Here is an 18828-nt window from a genome sequence, read left to right as displayed (position 1 = left end):
CTGGGTCAAACACACAATGGCCCCTTAAATAATATATATGCAATGGATTACTGAATAAGCCAAGCCTGCTCTACCTCATTGATAGTCACCCAGGTTGAGGTGCTGGAAGCTGAGTATTGAGACCCTCCCACTGTGCCACTCTCATGTCTCCTTGCAGAGCCAGATCCCACAAATCCCCTAGTGAGAGGAGAGTGAAAACGGAGAACTAATGGAGGGCATGGCTATGCTGCATCCAAGTCTCCATTGTTCAATGTTGGAAATAATTCACCTTGCCATAACCCATTTATTTATACATTCTACAGTCAAACACAGAATTGAATTCCTCCACTGACAGAGTACTGTAAAACACAGGGACAGGGCAGTGTTTAAGTCCTTTCATCAAGTTTGCAGATGACACAAAAGTAGTAGGCCTGATTATCTGATTAACAACAATGATGAGACATCCTACGGGGAGGAGGTGAGGGATGTGGCGGAGGTGCCAGGAAAATAACCTCTCCCTCAACGTCAACAAAACAAAGGAGCTGATCGTAGACTTCAGGAAACAGCAGAAGGAGCACCCCACTATCCACATCGATGGGACCGCAGTGGAGAAGGTGAAAGCTTCAAGTTCCTCGGCGTACATATCACTGACAATCTCAAATGGACCACCCACACAGACAGTTTGGTGAAGAAAAGCACCCTCTTCAACCTCAAAAGGCTGAAGAAATTCAGCTTGGCCCGTAAGACTCTCACAAACTTTTACAAGTGCACAATTGAGAGCATCCTGTCAGGTTGTAAAACCACCTGGTACGGCAACTGCACCGCCTGCAACTGCAGGGCTCTCCAGAGGGTGGTGCAGTCTGCCCAACGTATCACCGGGGCCACACTGCCTGCCCTCCAGGACACCTACAGCACCCGATGTCACAGAAAGGACAAAAAGATCATCAAGGACATCAACCATCCAAGCCACGGCCAGTACATATGCATCAAAGCTGGGACCGAGAGACTGAAAAACAGCTTCTATCTCAAGGCCATCAGACTGATAAATAGCCATCACTAGCTGGCTACCACCCGTTTACTCAACCCTGCACCTTAGAGACTGCTGCCCTATGTACATAGACATACGATCACTGGTCACTTTAATAATGGAACACTAGTCACTTTAAAAATGTTTACTCATTTCATATACTGTATTTTAGTCAATGCCACTCCGACATTGCTCGTCCTAATATTTACAGTACCAGTCCAAACTTTTTAAAACAATTTTCTACATTGTAGAATAATAATGAAGACATCAAAACTATGAAATAACACATATGGAATCATGTAGTAACCAAAAAAGAGATAATCTGTTCACCTACTCTGCGTCTCACAAAGACACGGCGGTTGGACCCAAAAATCTCAGATTTGAACTCATCAGACCAAAGGACAGATTTCCACCGGTCTAATGTCCATTGCTTGTGTTTCTTGGTCCAAACAAGTCTCTTCTTATTATTGGTGTCCTTTAGTAGGGGTTTCTTTGCAGCAATTCGACCATGAAGGCCTGATTCACACAGTCTCCTCTGAACAGTTGATGTTGAGATGTGTCTGTTACTTGAACTCTGTGAAGCATTTTTTTGGTCTGCAATTTCTGAGGCTGGTAACTCTAATGAACTTATCCTCTGCAGCAGAGGTCACTCTGGGGCTGCATTCCAAACACTTAAGACACACCCTCTCCCCTCAGCCCTCAAACTAAGTGGACACTTCTGATGACGTATCATGATGTCTAACGAGTATACACTTGCAGTGTATGCCCGGAAATTGGTCCCTCGTTCATCCCGCGAAGATTGTGTTTTCAGCCAACGGTATCTTGTGGGTGCTTTATATGATTGCATGTCTACTTAAATTAAATGTATAATTATTAATATACGCCTACTGTATGATAGCGAGCAAATTAATGATCTAGCTAACATTAGCCTGCCTAGCTGGAACTTCTGAAGATGGAAAATGTTTTATTTCTACAATTTCCAAAAACGAACCAAACAAAAACATCATTATTTTTACGAGACGTGTTTGTGCCGTCATGTGCATTAGTGGCACAATTTCTAACTTATTTACATTTGTTTTTACTTACACTTGTATGTTGACTCCATATTGACGTTGAGGTTTTAAGTTTGGGCTGACTTTTCTTAGCGGATGTACAATCATCGCAAATTGAATTATGGGGCGTTTCAGGCCCCCGAAGTGAACATAATTGTACACTCGCAAACTCCATAAAACATTAGGGCTGAGGGGCTTACGTTGCAGACTTCCCTTGCTTGGACTGACGACAAATATGGCCGTGGGGATTCCCCCAAGGGCATAAGGTGAGAGTAAGTGGAGGAGGGTGTTTCTTTTATGAGTTTGAAACGCAGCCTGGGTCTTCCTTTCCTGTGGCGGTCCTCATGAGAGCCAGTTTCATCAAAGCACTTGATGGTTTTTGAAACTGCACTTGAAGAAACTTTAAGTTCTTGACATTTCCAGATTGACTGACCTTCATGTCTTAGAGTATTGATGGACTGTCATTTCTCTTTGCTTATTTGAGCTGTTCTTGCCATAAAATGGACCCTATTTGGTAAAAGACCATCTTCTGTAAACCACCCTTACCTTGTCACAACGCAACTGATTGGCTCAAACGCATTAAGAAGGAAATAAATTACACAAATTAACTTTTAACAAGGCACACCTGTTCATTGAAATGCATTCCAGGTGACTACCTCACCTGGAATGAGTGTGCAAAGCTGTCATCATGGTGGCTAGTTTGAAGAATATCAAATATATCAAATATATTTTGATTTGTTTAATACTTTTTTGGTTACTACATGATTCCATGTGTTATTTCATAGTGTTAATGTCTTCACTGTTATTCTACAATGTATAAAATAGCAAAAATAAAGAAAAACCCTTGAATGAGTAGGTGTGTCCAAACTTTTGACTGGTACTGTATATATTTCTTAATTTGATTATTTTACTTTTAGATTTGTGTGTATTGTTAGATACTACTGCACTGTTGGAGCTAGGAACACAAGCATTTCGCTACACCCGCAATTACATCTGCTAAATATGTGTATGTGACCAATAGCATTTGATTTGATTTATTCAAATGAGAAATGTAGGCCTATCGGTGTTGTCTCCAGGTGTGGTCTCCGACATTAACTAGCTATTGGTCACAGGGGGTCAATCTGAACATTGGGCTCTGAGTGCTTTGGCAGGACCATGTCCCCACTCACACTTCTGCTCTCCTCCTTGCTCCAGGCACTGTGCCAGCACTCCTTGTTGGCCAAACGTTTTAGATGCGTATCAGAAGAACTTGCTCTTTTGATAGGCATCTAAATCATTCTTCATGAAGGCCACAATTTTGCCATCCACCATGCTCTCCTGTAGAGCTGTGAGTGAGAACTTCATGACTGAAAGATGCCACGTGTCCCTGAAGAACTGCTTAAGGGTCAGCTGGATGAGGGTTGTTTCTCAGGCTGAACTGTAATCTTCTTGAAGGAGGCCATTTCTTTCCTGAAATGCCAGGGTCACCTGGTAAATACTGGTTGGTCCACATTGGTGTTTAGTAGCCACTGCAGATTGCACTCTGGGGCCTTCTTCTCTTGCTCCTTTCCTCTGGTGCATTCTTCTCTTTCTCATCTCCATGGTGAACCTGACATTTGACCTTTGCTTGTCTATACAGGTAACAATCTCTCCAAGAAGACAGCTGATCAGCCACTATCTATGTGGCTCTCCCAGGAGAGACATATTGTCTACTCTACAGTAACCATTATACTATTCAAACTTGAAACTATCCATCCTCTGAAAACAATGCTTATAAAGCGAGTTATTGCAGGATTTCTTGATTTTGTCTTGAGTATGAACATAGACACAGCTAGTTGGGGGGGGGGGAAGCAACTCTCACAGTCTCACGTCAGAATTAAAAGTTCATCCATGTTTCTCAAACGTCAGATTCCGAAGTGTTTAAGGTTAAGTTTAGGCATTAACTCCAAATGGTTAAGGTAAGGGTTAAGGATCGGTTTAAAACAAACATAACTTTCTATCACTGGATTTGAACTTACAACCTCTGGAATCGGAGGCAGATGCTTACGCCCATCTTCCATCCCCAACACCATACCAAAACATACTTTAAGGTAACAACGCTCACTGTTACCCCTAGTGGCCGGTTCCCTCATCTCCTTGACGTCCTCAGACATGGCTGGACATCAAATATTGACTTGCATCACGGGTGACCTGGCTGTTTTTTCCCCCCAGGGTCAGTGTTAAAAGACGTGTCTTAGGTCGATAAAGTTTATTTCCATTGTATCTTTCTGTACAATAACCCTATAAATACATTTTCACATGTAAAATAAAAAAAGAGGTCACCTTGCATCCCACCCAAAAACAATGTTGTTAGGAAGTACAAATAATGCACAAAACAAATGATTGGATGAAACAAAAGGTGCTTAGAAGGAACAATATTCATAAGATAACGCACTATTACATATCTCATATGACATGTCAACTGCATTTCTCGTAACTTTTTCTGGTTAGGTTATTAAAACTACAGACAATGGATGTGCATTGTGTAAAACAAGAGATGAAACTCTAATTTACCCCATATCATACATGATAATAATTCCTTCGAAAAACAATAGAAGGCACCACACACTGCTTTAGAACCTTCCTCCCATTGAACGTCTAGAACGTTAAAACATCAATTGATGTTATCGCCATAACCCGTGTAACAAAGCCTACAAGAGGAGAGAAAGTGTCGAGTTGGAGATGAATTGGTCTTAACATGAGTACAAATGCAAACAGCTGGGAATCTTAGTGCACTCATGCTGCTTTAACAAATACAAGACCCCTATGAAAAGGTGGAGGCAATTTGCTATCGTTTGAAAAGAGTCACAGCACCAGCATGACATCTCACTCCATCATTTAGTTCTTTTGATTAGGTACAATATAAACATCCAGGGTAAGCATGTCATTTCCCATGGAGAATGAAAGTTGTAAGAGTTGTTGTGAACTGATGGCGATGCGTTTACTGAGACAATGTTCATGTTTAATGATGAAGGTCAAATGTCAACTGTAACCAGCCACCATAATGGTCTTTGACCTTCACTTCAGTCTGTATTACCTACACAACACCACCACTGTGGAATTCAGGCTCATGAGCCTGTGGTATCATCTTTGATGTTGGACACACCATCACTGTGACTGTAGGATAACACCAAGGGTCTTCACTGTGGCATTCACAGCATTCATAGCAGCGGTGGCCACCACAGGCAAATCTCTAGCCACTCTCTGGATGGGGGGCATGTTGGGTCCTTCCAATGTGTCCAGGATACCTTCAGACAACATTTTTTTTAAACAAAATGTCAAATTCTTATTTATTTAATCATACAGAAATTCAAGACCCAGTTTAAGAATATACCTTTGAGGGTCTTTGAATAGAAGCAATTAAAATGTGTTTAAAATTGGACCAGGGGAGTCAACTCAATTACCCGAGTTCACGTTATTGGCTTTCGTTACTCTGAAAGACGCATGTCCACTGCAATGAAATACTTTTGTGGATGACCTCATTTTATTAGTCTCTCTCTCTCTCTCTCTCTCACACACACACACACACACACACACACACACACACACACACACACACACACACACACACACACACACACACACACACACACACACACACACACACACACACACACACACACACACACACACACACACACACACACACACACACACACACACACACACAGTACCAGTCAAACGTTTGGAAACACTTACTCATTCAAGGGTTTTTCTTTATTTTTACTATTTTCTACATTGTCGAATAATAGTGAAGACATCAAAACTAAAGAATAATGTAGTAACTGTCGTTTCTCTTTGCTTATTTGAGCTGTTCTTGCCATAATATGGACTTGGTCTTTTAGGGCCATCTTCTGTATACCAACCCTACCTTGTCACAACAAAACTGTCTCAAATGCCTTAAGAAGGAAAGAAATTCCACAAATTAACTTTTAACAATGCACACCTGTTAATTGAAATGCATTTCAGGTGACTACCTCATGAAAATGGTTGAGAGAGTGCAAAGCTGTCATCAAGGCAAAGGGTGGCTAGTTTGAAGAATCTCAAATTCAAAATATATTTTGATTTGTTTAACACTTTTTTGGTTACTACGTGATTCCATATGTTATTTCATAGTTGTAATGTCTTTACTATTATTCTACAATGTAGAAAATAGTAAAAATAAATTAAAACCCTTGAATGAGTAGGTGTGTTCAAACTTTTGACTGGTACTATATATATATTACATATATAGCGAGAGATCGCTCGATCCTGGGTCACATACAATACGCAAAACAACAAAACTAAAGTGTCCTAATTGCACACACTTTGGGTAGTACAGTTCCTTCAAAAAGTATTCACACCCCTTCACTTACTCAAAAAAATCACACCCGTCTGCACACATTACCCCATACTGACAAAGTGAAAATGTTTTTAGAAATGTTTGCAATTGACATAAGCATTCACACCCCTGAGTCAATACTTTGCAGCGATTACATCTGTGAGTCTTTCTGGGTAAGTCTCTAAGAGCTATCCACACCTGGATTGTGCAACATTTGCCCATTATTATAAAAAAAGATTATTCAATCTCTGTCAAAACTGTAACTCGTCCACTCAGGAACATTCACTGTCTTCTTGGTAAGCAAATCCAGTGTATATTTGGTCATTCCATTTATTTTTTTATCCTGAAAAACTCCCCAGTCCTTAACAATTACAAGCATTCCAATAACATGATGCAGCCCCCACTATGCAAGAACATTTGAAGCGTGGTACTCAGTAATGTGTTGTATTGTATTTTCACCAAACAGAATTTTTTTGCCACATTTTTTGGAGTATTACTTTAGTGCCTTGTTACAAACAGGATTCATGTTTTGGAATATTTGTATTCTGTACAGGCTTCCTTCTTTTCACTCCGTCAATTAGGTTAGTATTGTGGAGTAACTACAATATTGTTGATCCATCCTCAATTCTCTCTTATAACAGCCATTAAACTGTGTTTTTAAGTCACCATCCAAAGTGGTGCTCAAAGGGATATTCATTGTCTGATTTTTTAATTTTTACCTATCTACCAATAGCTGCCCTTCTTTGCAAGGCATTGGAAAACCTCTCTGGTCTTTGTGGTTGAATCTGGTTTTGAAATTCACTGCTCGACTGAGGGACATTATCGATAATTGTATGTGTGGGGTACAGAGATGTGTGGGGTACAGAGGTAGTCATAAAAAAAATAATGTTAAACACTATTTATTATTGCACACAGAGTGAGTCCATGCAACTTATTATGTGACTTGTTAAGCACATTTTTACTCCTAAACAAAGTGGTTGGATATTTGACTCAAAACATTTCAGCTTTTTATTTTTAATGAATTTGTAAAAAATAAATAAAAAACATCCACTTTGTCATTATGGGGTATTGTGTGTAGGGAAGTGATACCTCTACGCCTGAATCCATTAAGAGTCTCAAAGTAGGAGCGCTGATCTAAGATCAAGTCCACTCTATATTCATTATGATTTAAAAAGTCAAAAATGATCTCAGATCAGCAACCCTACTCTGAGACGCTTTATGAATATGGGCCCTGGTTTGCTTAGTGAGGAATCTTACCTTCAACAATCTTGTGATAAGCGAAGTGCAGGTAGAGCAGAAAGAGCATATGCAGAGCACCCAGTGTTCCACAGAGGATGAGGCGTGGGGTCTGTCCCACGGTCCGAGAGATGAGAGCAGCCACCTGAGAACGAGAGCGAGGGATAATGTGAGCAAGTGGGACAGACTGACTATCACTGACATAGTGGGCACGTTCAAGCGGATACAGTTTTTGCAACGTTTGTTGCATTATGGGGATAAAAATTTCCCCGACTTGCACCTACATGTCGACTGCATGAAATGTACAAAAATCACGTGATCAAAGGTCATGAAGTTGACTGCAGTCTACTGCAAGTTTCTGCAGTTGCTCTTCGCCAACTTTATCCTGCAGCCATCGCCTGCATTGTAGAAGGCTCTATTGTCAACCAGTCATTACAGTGTTTTTGTTTGACCCACGCAAACTTGACCAAAGACATGACTGAAAAGGGAACCAACTTTGCCACGATTCATGTAAGCCTATACAGTGGTTATACAGTGCCCTCAGACAGTATCACACCCCTTGACTCATTTTGTTGTATTACAGCCTGAATAGCCTGGATTTTTTTCCACTGGCCTCCAAATAATACCCCATAATGTCAAAGTGGAATTATCTGTTTCAAAATGTTTCCAAATTAATAAAAATTAAAAGCTGAAATGTCTTGAGTCAATAAGTATTCAACCCCTTTGTTATGGCAAGCACAGTTAAGTTCAGGAGTAAAAATGTGCTTAACAAGTCACATAATAAGTTGCATGGACTCACTATGTGCAATAGTGTTTAACACGGTTTTTGAATGACTACCTCAGCTCTGTACCCCACACATACAGATAATTGTAAGGTCCCTTTAGTCAAGCATTGAATTTCAAACACAGATTCAACCACAAAGACCACAGAGTTTTTCCAATGCCTTGCAAAGAAGGGCACCTATTGGTAGACGGGTTTAAAAAAAAGCAGACATTGAATATCCCTTTGAGCATGGTGAAGTTATTAATTACACTTTGGATGGTGTATCAATACACCCAGTCACTACAAAAATAAAGGCGTCCTTCCTAACTCAGTTGCCGGAGAGGAAGGAAACTGCTCAAGGACTTCACCATGAGACCAATGGTGACTTTAAAACCATTACAAAGTTTAATGGCTGTGATAGGAGAAAACTGAGGATGAATCAAAAACATTGTAGGTACTCCACAATACTAACCTAATAGGCAGAGTGAAAAGAAGGAAACCTGTACAGAACCTGTTTGCAACAAGGCACTAAAGTAATACTCAAAGAATGTGGCAAACAATTAACTTTTTGTCCTGAGTACAAAGTGTTGTATTGGATTTGCCCCTAACATAACACATTACCGAGTACCACTCACCATATTTTCAAGCATAGTTGTGGCTGCATCATGTTATGGGTATGATTGTAATTGTTAAGGACTTGGGTGTTAAGGATTTTTTTAAATGGAATGGAGCTAAGCACAGGCAAAATCCCAGAGGAAAGCCTGGTTCAGTTTAAGTTCCAACAGACACTGGGAGATGAATTCACCTTTCAGCAGGACAACAACCTAAACACAAGGCAAAATCTACACTGGAGTTGCTTACCAAGAAGGTGAATGTTCCTGAGAGGCCGAGTCACAGTTTTGCCTTAAATCTACTTAAAAATCTATGGCAAGACCTGAAAATGGTTGTTTAGTAATGATCAACAACAAATTTGACAGAGCGTGAATCATTTTTAAAATAATAATGGGCAAATGTTGCGCAATCCAGGTGTGGAAAGCTCTTAGAGACTTACCCTGAGACTCACAGCTCTAATTGCTGCCAAAGGTGCTTCTAGGTATTGACTCATGGGTGTGAATACTTAGGTAAATTAGATATTTCTGTATTTCATTTTCAATAAATTTTAAACAAAATCTAAAACATGTTCTCACTTAAGTCTTTATGGGGTATTGTGTGTAGATGGGTGAGACAAAAATATATTTAATTCATTTTGAATTCAGGCTGTGTAACAGCAAAATTTTGAATAAGTCAAGGGGTATGAATACTTTCTGAAGGCACTGTATACAAAATGAATGTGATATTTGAGGCTCTCTCCCACTAATTGATTGTATAACGTGTACACATGATTTCAGTTTGTGAGTGTGTGTAATATGGGGGTTGGAGACATGTTTATTTCAACATTATAAAGAAAAACTTTTCTAACCAATGGCAACACTGCCATGTTGATCTGAGCCTTGCTGTTGGAACAACCACATTAGTGTCCGTCTTTCAGCTGTCGCGGTTGCACCTCCCCCGACTTCGCTCCTCGACTTTTGTCTAGTTGGTTGCTGTAGCCTGACCACTCAAATGTGCCCAGTGTGAACGTCAGCAAGTGTCTAAGTGTCAAGGGGCTCTTGGGACTTGTAGTAATTGACCTGCTTATTTACCATCCGCAGTGTGGAGAGCCCTCCTACGACCAGCCACAGGATGTAGAACAGGGAGTGGAAGTGGACGTTGTAGGTGACGAAGAGAACCACGCAGTGTCCGAAAAGACCATAACCCTGTTGGGGGCACATAGAACAGACAGTGAGATTTCACACTGCATTTATAACAGACTGATTACACAGGGATGCTGTGAGGGATGATGGTCATTGTTGACTCACCAGCAGAGACAGCGTCTGGACCATGGTGATCTGGGCGTTGCACAGATATGCCAGGAAGTATATGAAGGAGGAAACTCCCAGCCAGTAACCGAAGCATGTCCCTATGGCTGTGCCCATCAGAGTACCCTCTCTCTGTCCAGGGAGGAAGAACAATGTATTAGGCCTAATCAAGGTCAGATAGACAACATACAGTGCCTTCAGAAACTATTCAAACCCCTTGACTTATTCCACATTTTGTTGTTACAGCCTTTATTCAAAATTGATTAAATATGTTTTTTTCTCACCCATCTACACACAATAACCCATAACGATCAAGTGAAAACGCTTTTTTGGAAATTTGTGTAACTTCATTGAAAATGAAATAGAAATACATAATTTACATAAGTATTCACACCCATGAGTCAATACTTTGTAGAATCACCTTTGGCAGCGATTACAGCTGTGAGTCTTTCTGGGTAAGTCTCTAATGGCTTTGCACACCTGGATTGTACAATATTAGCATTTTTTTTTCTAAATTCTTCAAGCTGGTTGTTGTTGATCGTTGCTAGACAGATGTTTTCTTTTTTTTCAAGCCAATTTAAGTCAAAACTGTAACTAGACCACTCAGGCACATTCAATGTCCTCTTGGTAAGCAACTCCACTGTATATTTGACCTTGTGTTTTAGGTTAATGTCCTGCTGAAAGGTGAATTCATCTCCCAGTGTCAGGTGGAAAGGAGACTGAACCAATTTTTCCTCTAGGAATTTGCCTGTGCTTAGCTCGATTCCGTTTCTTTTTTTATCCTGAACATCTACACAGTCCTTAACCATTACAAGCATGCCAGCAGCATATCACCCTGCATCCCACTGCTGGCTTGCTTCTGAAACTAAGCAGGGTTGGTCCTGGTCAATCTCTGGATGGGAGACCAGATGCTGCTGGAAGTGGTGTTGGAGGGCCAGTAGGAGGCACTCTTTCCTCTGGTCTAAAAAATATCCCAGGGCAGTGATTGGGGACGCTGCCCTGTGTAGGGTGCCGTCTTTCGGATGGGAGGTTAAACAGGTGTCTTGACTCTCTGAGGTCATTAAAGAGCCCATGGCACTTATCGTAAGAGTAGGGGTGTTAACCCCGGTGTCCTGGCTAAATTCCCAAGCTGTCCTTCATACCATCATGGTCACCTAATCATCCCCAGCTTACAATTGGCTCATTCATCTCCCTACTCTCCCCTGTAACTATACCCCAGGTCATTGCTGTAAATGAGAATGTGTTCTCAGTCAATTTACCTGGTAAAATAATGATATAAATAACATGATGCAGCCACCACTATGCTTGAAAATATGAAGAGTGGTACACAATGTTGTATTGGATTGGCCCCAAACATAACACTTTGTATTAAGGACAAAAAGTGAATTGTTTTGCAGTATTACTTTAGTGCCTTGTTGCAAACAGGATTCATGTTTTGGAATATTTGTATTCTGTACAGGCTTCCTTCTTTTCACTCTGTCAATTAGGTTAGTATTGTGGAGTAACTACAATGCTGTTGATCTATCCTCAGTTATTTTATCAGTCATTAAACTCTGTTTTAAAGTCACCATTGGCCTCATTGTGAAATCCCTGAGAGGTTTCCTTCCTCTCCGGCAACTGGGTGACTGGGTGTATTGCTACATCATCCAAAGTGTAATTCATAATTTCACCATGCTCAAAGGGACATTCAATGTCATCTTTTTTATTTTTACCCATCTGCCAACAGGTGCCCTTCTTTGCAAGGCATTACTGCTCGATTGAGGGAACATACAGATAATTTTACGTGTAGGGTACAGAGATGAGATAGTCATTAACAAATCATTTTATTGTCTATAGTGAGTCCATGCAACTTTTATGTCACTTGTTAAGCACATTTTTACTCCTGAACTTATTTAGGCTTGCCATAACAAAGGGGTTGAATACTTATTGACTCAAAACATTTCAGCTTTTCATTTGTAATAACTTTGTAAAAAAAATATTATATTTTTATGAAATGGGGTATTGTGTGTAGGCAGTGACACAACATTTTTATTGAACCAATTTTAAATTCAGGCTATAACACAACAAAATCTGGAATAAGTCAAGGAGTGTGAATATTTTCTGACGGCACTTATCACAATTCGATGGAGATCTACAGACAGTTCCTTGGACTTAGTTCCTTCTCTGACATGCACTGTCAACTGTGGGACCTTATATAGACAGGTGTGTTTCTTTTCTAAATCCTGTCCAAACATTTGAATTGGCCACAGGTGTACTCCAATCAAGTTGTATCGACGTCTCAATGATGATCAAAGGAAATTGGATGCACCTGAGCTCAATTTGGAGTGTCATCGCAAATAAGCATTTAACCACATGAGTGCTATATGAGCAGTCATTTATATCTTTTAGCAGCAAAAGCTGAACAGATGGCTTTTGGTTTCATAATGTCAAAAGGGTTTTGAGTTGATGGCTACCCCCATTTCCAGTTTTAATTCTACCGTCGGTATCCCTGAGCTTCATAAGAAATGTTCATCTATACATACTGTATATTAACATGCATTTATAAAGCCGGTATAAGTTGAGCTCTCTTACAATAACTGTTCCTGATGTCTTCATTCCATGCAGGAGGATGGCCACCAGCGTGAACACCAGCATCATGGGCCCATAGAGCTCCCCAGCAATCTTCTATAGTTGGAAAATAGGAGCAGGGAAAACATTTCATATTTCCTTTTAATTGGCTAGGTAAGCGCCCGAAAGCCTCTAGATTTAAATCTCCTCTCGGCCTGTGAAAATAGTACGGGAAAAGAAAATGCAACTCACCTGTGGAAAATGTATCATGCGGATGGGTATCATTGATTCAATCAACCTCGGGTAGAAAAGAGGAGGAAATGTCAGGAATCTTGTTTTAAAATGTGACTCCGCGAGACTATTTTACGAGTTACACGTTGTGATTACAAGCACATTCGTGACCGACTCTCACCTGTTCCTGACTTGCATTGGCTCTACATCAAAGTACGGCCGGAGAATATCTATGTTGGCATATAGGTTGAAAGCTTTGGAAGCCTGACGCTTTCCTGCTTGCCACACCTAAGAGGGGACGGGACGACTGCAACATTAACCAGACAAGGCTATTGAGATGTAACTTATAATATCGGGTTATGGCAAACGCCCATTTTCATGACAAAGGGAATGTTGTGTGTGACAGGTTGTTGCCCATCATAAAGCATCACAAAGTACTCTCATCTCACCTCATCTGCCACCTGTCTCCTCAGCTGGCCCTTGATACCCTTCATGCCCAGAAACTCGCCATCCTCTCCAGTCTCCTCTTCAGTTGCTTCCGCCTCCTCTGCCACCTCTTCCTCCTCCTTCATGCGCTGGTGCATCTCCCCCATGTCCTCAAAGCTGGAGCCTGATGTGTCATCCATGTTCTCTATATCAATCACTGCTGACCCAGTGCCCTAGTAAGACAGTTTATTAGATATAACTACTGTACATCCATGTATGTGAAATGATGTTTGACAAGCAAATTGTCAATGTTTCCTTTGACACAAGTCAGTCACCACGTGAGACGAATAAGGAAGAAACAAAAAGGCTCTTTCCAGTTTATGGTCAGCTAACTAGCTACCCCGGTTCATGGACTATAACTGTAGTATCTTCTGACCGGAGGTGGTTTAAGAGCCCGGACATTTGAGCTAAACATTAACACGCATCGCTTGCGGTACGGCTTTGGAAACCTATCAGCAAGAAATCATTAAAAAATATGTTTTAAAAAGGTTACATTACTACACGCCTTTATAGGGTTAGGGTTCCCACACGGCCATGTTTCAGTGCACTACATGTGCCAATTAGCTGTCTGTGCCTCTGAACACTGTGTAACGTTAAATGGAAGACTGATGCTAAAATACTGTCGGCTGAAACTGTTAAAACTGGTTAAGTGTACAGTAAGTGTGTTTATGATTTGTGAAATTATTTTGCGAGAGGGATTTGTTTGTTTCTAGAACCGTACTGCAATTAACCCTCCTGTTGTGTTCGTTTCATGTTAATTAATTGTGTCCCCTGTCCAAAATGACCGCCCCATTATAGAGGATTATAAATCCATAATAATACATATATTATCACCTAATGTTGAGTTACATCTTTATAATCAACTTAAGTTCTTGTGAACATTACAAGTTTTGATCTTCTATTTGCTATTTATGGCCTGTAGGCCTCATTGACCTGAGCTCATAACTCGTTTAGTAAACAAAAAAAAAAACTGAATGTATGAATTATTTTGACTATAACAAATACTCAGATGAAACATATTGTGCTATTTATCACAGGACTACTTTGCATCAAAGTTTAACAAGGACATTTGTTTTGAAACCATTTCAAATGTTTAAATAGTCACAAAATAACATCTGTTGTGTTCCTGGTCAAAACTGACCGGTATGATTTTATTAGTAAAGAAAGGACATAGGCCCAAAACTACACATGAAAACTTTACCATATTACAAAATTAATGTCTGAGCACATTAAAGAACAGTAACAAGAACAGTATTACTAACAATCAATGGTGGTTACATTTTGTGTTCTCATGTACATGTTGGCCAATACGTGGTGGTTGATGCATGTGCCTTGCAAATATATGCACTGCATTTATGGCACATAATGCTCGTTTTGACAACAACACAGATTGCACCTTTTCCTTCTGTCTCTGGCGGACGTAGATCTTGCTTCTGGCCCTTGTACATCTCTCACCAATCCAGCAGAGGATGATGTTGGAGGAAGGTGTTGGCGCCTTTGAATGAGGGATGCCACCATGGCTTTCCCCAACTCTTCTAGGAGTAGTTTCCTCTTGAAGAATTTCCCCTGCTTCCAGCCTGGATTCCCTTCCATTCACACCACAAACGCGTTGTAGAACGACACGTCTAGGATGTTGAAGAACACCACCATCGGCCAACGTGCCGTCATCCTCTTACAAGCGTATGGGCCAGTGACCTGCAAAAGCGCAACAATCAGTGAATAAAATAATGAGTACATACAAGTGATACTTCATGTCTTGCATAGTAACGTGAGAAATTGCATCAAAGCATCATTTTAATTGATCACATCTAAAACATATTTACATATTCAAATGAATATAATTGACTCCATATTGTTCAAAGTCAATGAGCCTTTCACCAAACAATTTTTAATGGTGTAGATAAAACAATCTGGTAATAGAAAAATAAAGTACATGAGAAAGATAAAAAGTAACATACCTTATCAAGGTTGTCAACTCCCCCTTTGTTCCTGTTGTAATCCAGGACAGCGTTGGACTTCCTGTCCTCCCTGGTACTCACAGCGGCATCCCTACGCAGAGTTGTCATCAGGAGCACATTCTTCTTTTTCTTCGGGCAGTAGGACACAAGAGTGTGTGTATCGGTGAAGGCAAACTTAGAGGAAAAAAGCGATCCCTGTCCTTGGTAGTGAGTGAGGCAAATGAGGCTTGTTCCTTCTGACCGTCCCCACCATGGTCATTTTTGGGGGGAGCAGGTCCTGACCAAGAGCATATGAGGTGAAGAAATTGTCACGTGTTATGTTGGGCCCCTGGAGACCTGCAGTCATTTCCAGGACCACCCTCTTCCCCGGGTTCCTTTCCGGGAACACCGTCAGAAGGCTTCCCGGTGTGAACATGCATGTTCCATGTATAACTTGCCCAGGCATCACATGCTGCCCATATCTTTATTCCATATTTAGACGGTTTGCTTGGCATGTACTGTTTGAATGGGCAGCGTCCCCTAAAAGCGACCAGACACTCATCCACTGTGATGTCTGGACTTGGGTTATAGATGAGTGGCAGGCGCTCCACCCACTTGTGCCAAACCTCTCTGATAGGTGCCAGCTTGTCTTGTCGACGGCGGCCTGGTCTTGTATCACGGTTGTCGTAGCGAATCAAAAAAAAAATTGGCCCGACCAGACTACGCATCCCATAAACTGGTGGTATGTTCGTTTCTGGATCTGTACACACCAACCAAAATCAAGAGATCCACGTATGCTTCGACGTCTGTCCGGTCTACCTCGTTCCAGTTGTCTTTGTAAACGCTTCTCCTCTCCAAGTTGGTTATGTTTATCACTATAGTTTTGATTGACTCTGTCAGGAACAGTTCGAAGCAGGATTTTGTCATCAACCTGGGATATGGCGTATCTCGTTGGCCCTAGGGTCATCCTGATAACAGCCGACAGCCAACCTCTCCTCTCAGGTGGGGATGCAGACCAGGACAAATTCCCATTCTTTGACCAGAATTTAACAGCCTCAGCAGGGTCCTCTTCCTCATCACTGGATTGTTCCACATCAGATGTCTCTTGGTCTGGATCATATTCTGTGTTGTCTTCAACTTCTGACATTTCCTCCTTTAACTTCTCTGTCAGTTTCCTGGCCTCTCTCCTCCTCACCAGTGTCATGATCAAAGATATGATCAAGAGCCTCACATAGTGTATCGTTTGGTCATTGTGCTGCCACAGAATGAATTGTGAGCAAGGCCTCAAAAAAGCTTTATATACCAGAGCTGCAAGAAAAGTTATGTATTATTGAAACAATGTTGCGATTGTTTGTGAGAATGCCAACAGGTGTGGATCCTGTGGGGGAAAGATTCTATTGGGGAAAGGTTCCTGTGGGGTTTGCCATGGAAGACAAGAAGGGGAGTGAGGTGTGTGCTCTCACACACATGCACGTGGGGGTCTGGTTGAGGAAGTGTGTCCATCTGATGAATGGGTATGTGCCTGAAGTCAATTTTATACACTAATTGTAGTCTCACCCATTCATTTCTAATGACCGGTCATTTTTGACCAGGAACACCACAGGTGTACAAAAGTTAAATAAAACACCCAACATTTTATTAAAATCATCTAAATGTATTTTGTGTGTTCAGATGCCCTATGTGGACAAAGTCATGGAACCGTATGACAATCAGATTAAATGAACTAAATGAGCGGCAGGTAGCCTAGTGGTTAGGGCGTTGGGCCAGTAACCTAAAGTTTGCTGAATCTAATTCCCGATCTAGCAGGTAAAAATCTGTCGTTCTGCCCCTGAACAAGGCAGTTAACCCACTGTTCCTAGGCCGTCATTGTAAATAAGAATTTGTTCTTAACTGACTTGTCTAGTTAAATAAAAAATAATAAAACTACATTTTTCAGAGAGTACTTGTAAATCGGTCCAATTCGACTGGAACACAACAGGAGGGTTAAGAATTATTCACGTTTAGATGAGCCAATTCGCCTTAAACAGAACATGTAGCTATGGTCCTTTGACTAAGGACTAACGTTAGGTTAATTTACCTAGTCCATTATTGGGCTAGTTTACTAACTACCACAACATTGTGGGACAAGTGCCCATTTTCAGTAGGATGATATGTACTGCAACACTAAAGTCCGATGTACAGTGATGTTATCAAATAAGTCGATACATATTAAGCATTTTCTTGGATAGCTATAGCTAGCTTCTAGCTAGTATAGTAGCGTTACCTGGATAATGTTGTCATCAAAACCGCCCCATGGTTCCGTGTTTTTGTTTCCATCAGACGAAGCCATCTTTTAGAGCAAGTGAACGTGTTCTTGATTTCTTGTAAAAAATGTAACTGCTCTTTCAATCTCACATACAACCAACGAATGGTTAATTATAGCATCAGAGGTGCTTTAAAGATAAACGTTTGTTCCCAAATGCATTAAACTGCCTGGTAATATTCCACGCACAACAACACGTCTTGCGTACGACGTGGACACTTCTCCTTTGTGTGAATTTCCGGCAGACTAGATGCTTTTTGGCGTATTGCTGCCCTTCTCAGCCCGGAGTATGCATTACACATTGTGACAAAACAAAAAAAGGGAACGGAAAAATACAAATTTCATCACCCATAACCCTGCAACTCTAACACCAACACACCAAGAAACCAACCTTGCTAAAACACAAACTATTCAGGTCACTCAGTTCTGGCCTACTACTTACTGGTATCCTCTCATGATACCTTAGCCCACCATCCTCTACTTCCCTCACCGCCTCAGCAAATGACAATCTGCACTGCTCGAACCTGGGCAACCTCAACCTCTCACAGGACATTTCTGATCCCCAGCAACATTGGCTCCCCCACAATTGAAACTCACTACTTTTTCTTCAAACTACACACTCCTTTGTCTCACGCCTCGGAATCTTCAACCTACACACTGCTGCTACATGACCATAACCTTGGCACCTGAAACATCAAACGGATTCGGAACAAACGCTATCATGGGATAGCTCATATATCCTAGCACGACTTTCAGGCAAACACTCAATATCAAAACTCAAAAGGATAGACAGGGTCTCCTCAGTCCCGTTCTCACCACCAGGTCTGCGTTTCACCAAACGGCATGCATCACAGACACCAGGGATCCTCAACTTCAGTTGATCCATCTTCACACTCAAAGCCACCCCCAAAATCACTCCTTTCAGCGGTGTTCTGCTCTGAAGAGAAAAGCAAGACAGCTCTTGTCCTGTGGCGTGTGAAGCAGAGCGCCCGCTCTTTCTGGGTGGAAGACGCACAGAAAATCTACTTTGA

The 18828-nt window shown here is 41.2% G+C and overlaps 1 protein-coding gene across 3 annotated transcripts; it reads right to left on the bottom strand.

Annotated features, from left to right (window-relative positions):
- Positions 1 to 4270: 4270 nt before the first annotated feature.
- On the bottom strand, positions 4271 to 18041 carry LOC139570751 (protein YIPF3-like). 3 transcript variants are annotated; one of them, XM_071392896.1, is made up of 11 exons: positions 17759 to 18041; positions 15517 to 16803; positions 14955 to 15253; positions 13522 to 13731; positions 13254 to 13360; positions 13094 to 13139; positions 12866 to 12958; positions 10295 to 10426; positions 10079 to 10192; positions 7655 to 7778; positions 4271 to 5324 (listed from the first exon to the last, which is right to left on the bottom strand). In XM_071392896.1, exons 4-11 carry the CDS (start codon positions 13696 to 13698, stop codon positions 5185 to 5187), a joined length of 933 nt encoding a protein of 310 aa, XP_071248997.1. In that variant the 5' UTR covers positions 13699 to 13731; positions 14955 to 15253; positions 15517 to 16803; positions 17759 to 18041; the 3' UTR covers positions 4271 to 5184. The 3 variants fall into 3 exon arrangements, with proteins under 3 accessions (XP_071248997.1, XP_071248998.1, XP_071248996.1); XM_071392897.1 differs by having other exon boundaries at positions 15517 to 15645; XM_071392895.1 differs by lacking the exons at positions 14955 to 15253; positions 15517 to 16803.
- Positions 18042 to 18828: the final 787 nt, after the last annotated feature.

Source organism: Salvelinus alpinus, chromosome 3, assembly GCF_045679555.1.
Source record: "Salvelinus alpinus chromosome 3, SLU_Salpinus.1, whole genome shotgun sequence".
NCBI classification, from domain to species: domain Eukaryota; kingdom Metazoa; phylum Chordata; class Actinopteri; order Salmoniformes; family Salmonidae; genus Salvelinus; species Salvelinus alpinus.
Note: the sequence above shows the minus strand (reverse complement) of the source record. Positions and strands in the feature narration are given on the sequence as shown.

Bases quoted from the DNA above. Each gene is read 5' to 3' on its own strand.
- LOC139570751 (XM_071392895.1), bottom strand. From the start codon at position 17,824: ATGGCTTCGTCTGATGGAAACAAAAACACGGAACCATGGGGCGGTTTT. The intron at 12,959-13,093 runs GTGAGTTGCATT...TTCCAACTATAG, and splicing joins GCATGATACATTTTCCACAG to AAGATTGCTGGGGAGCTCTA. The intron at 10,193-10,294 runs GTGAGTCAACAA...TGCCCCCAACAG, and splicing joins TCCAGACGCTGTCTCTGCTG to GGTTATGGTCTTTTCGGACA.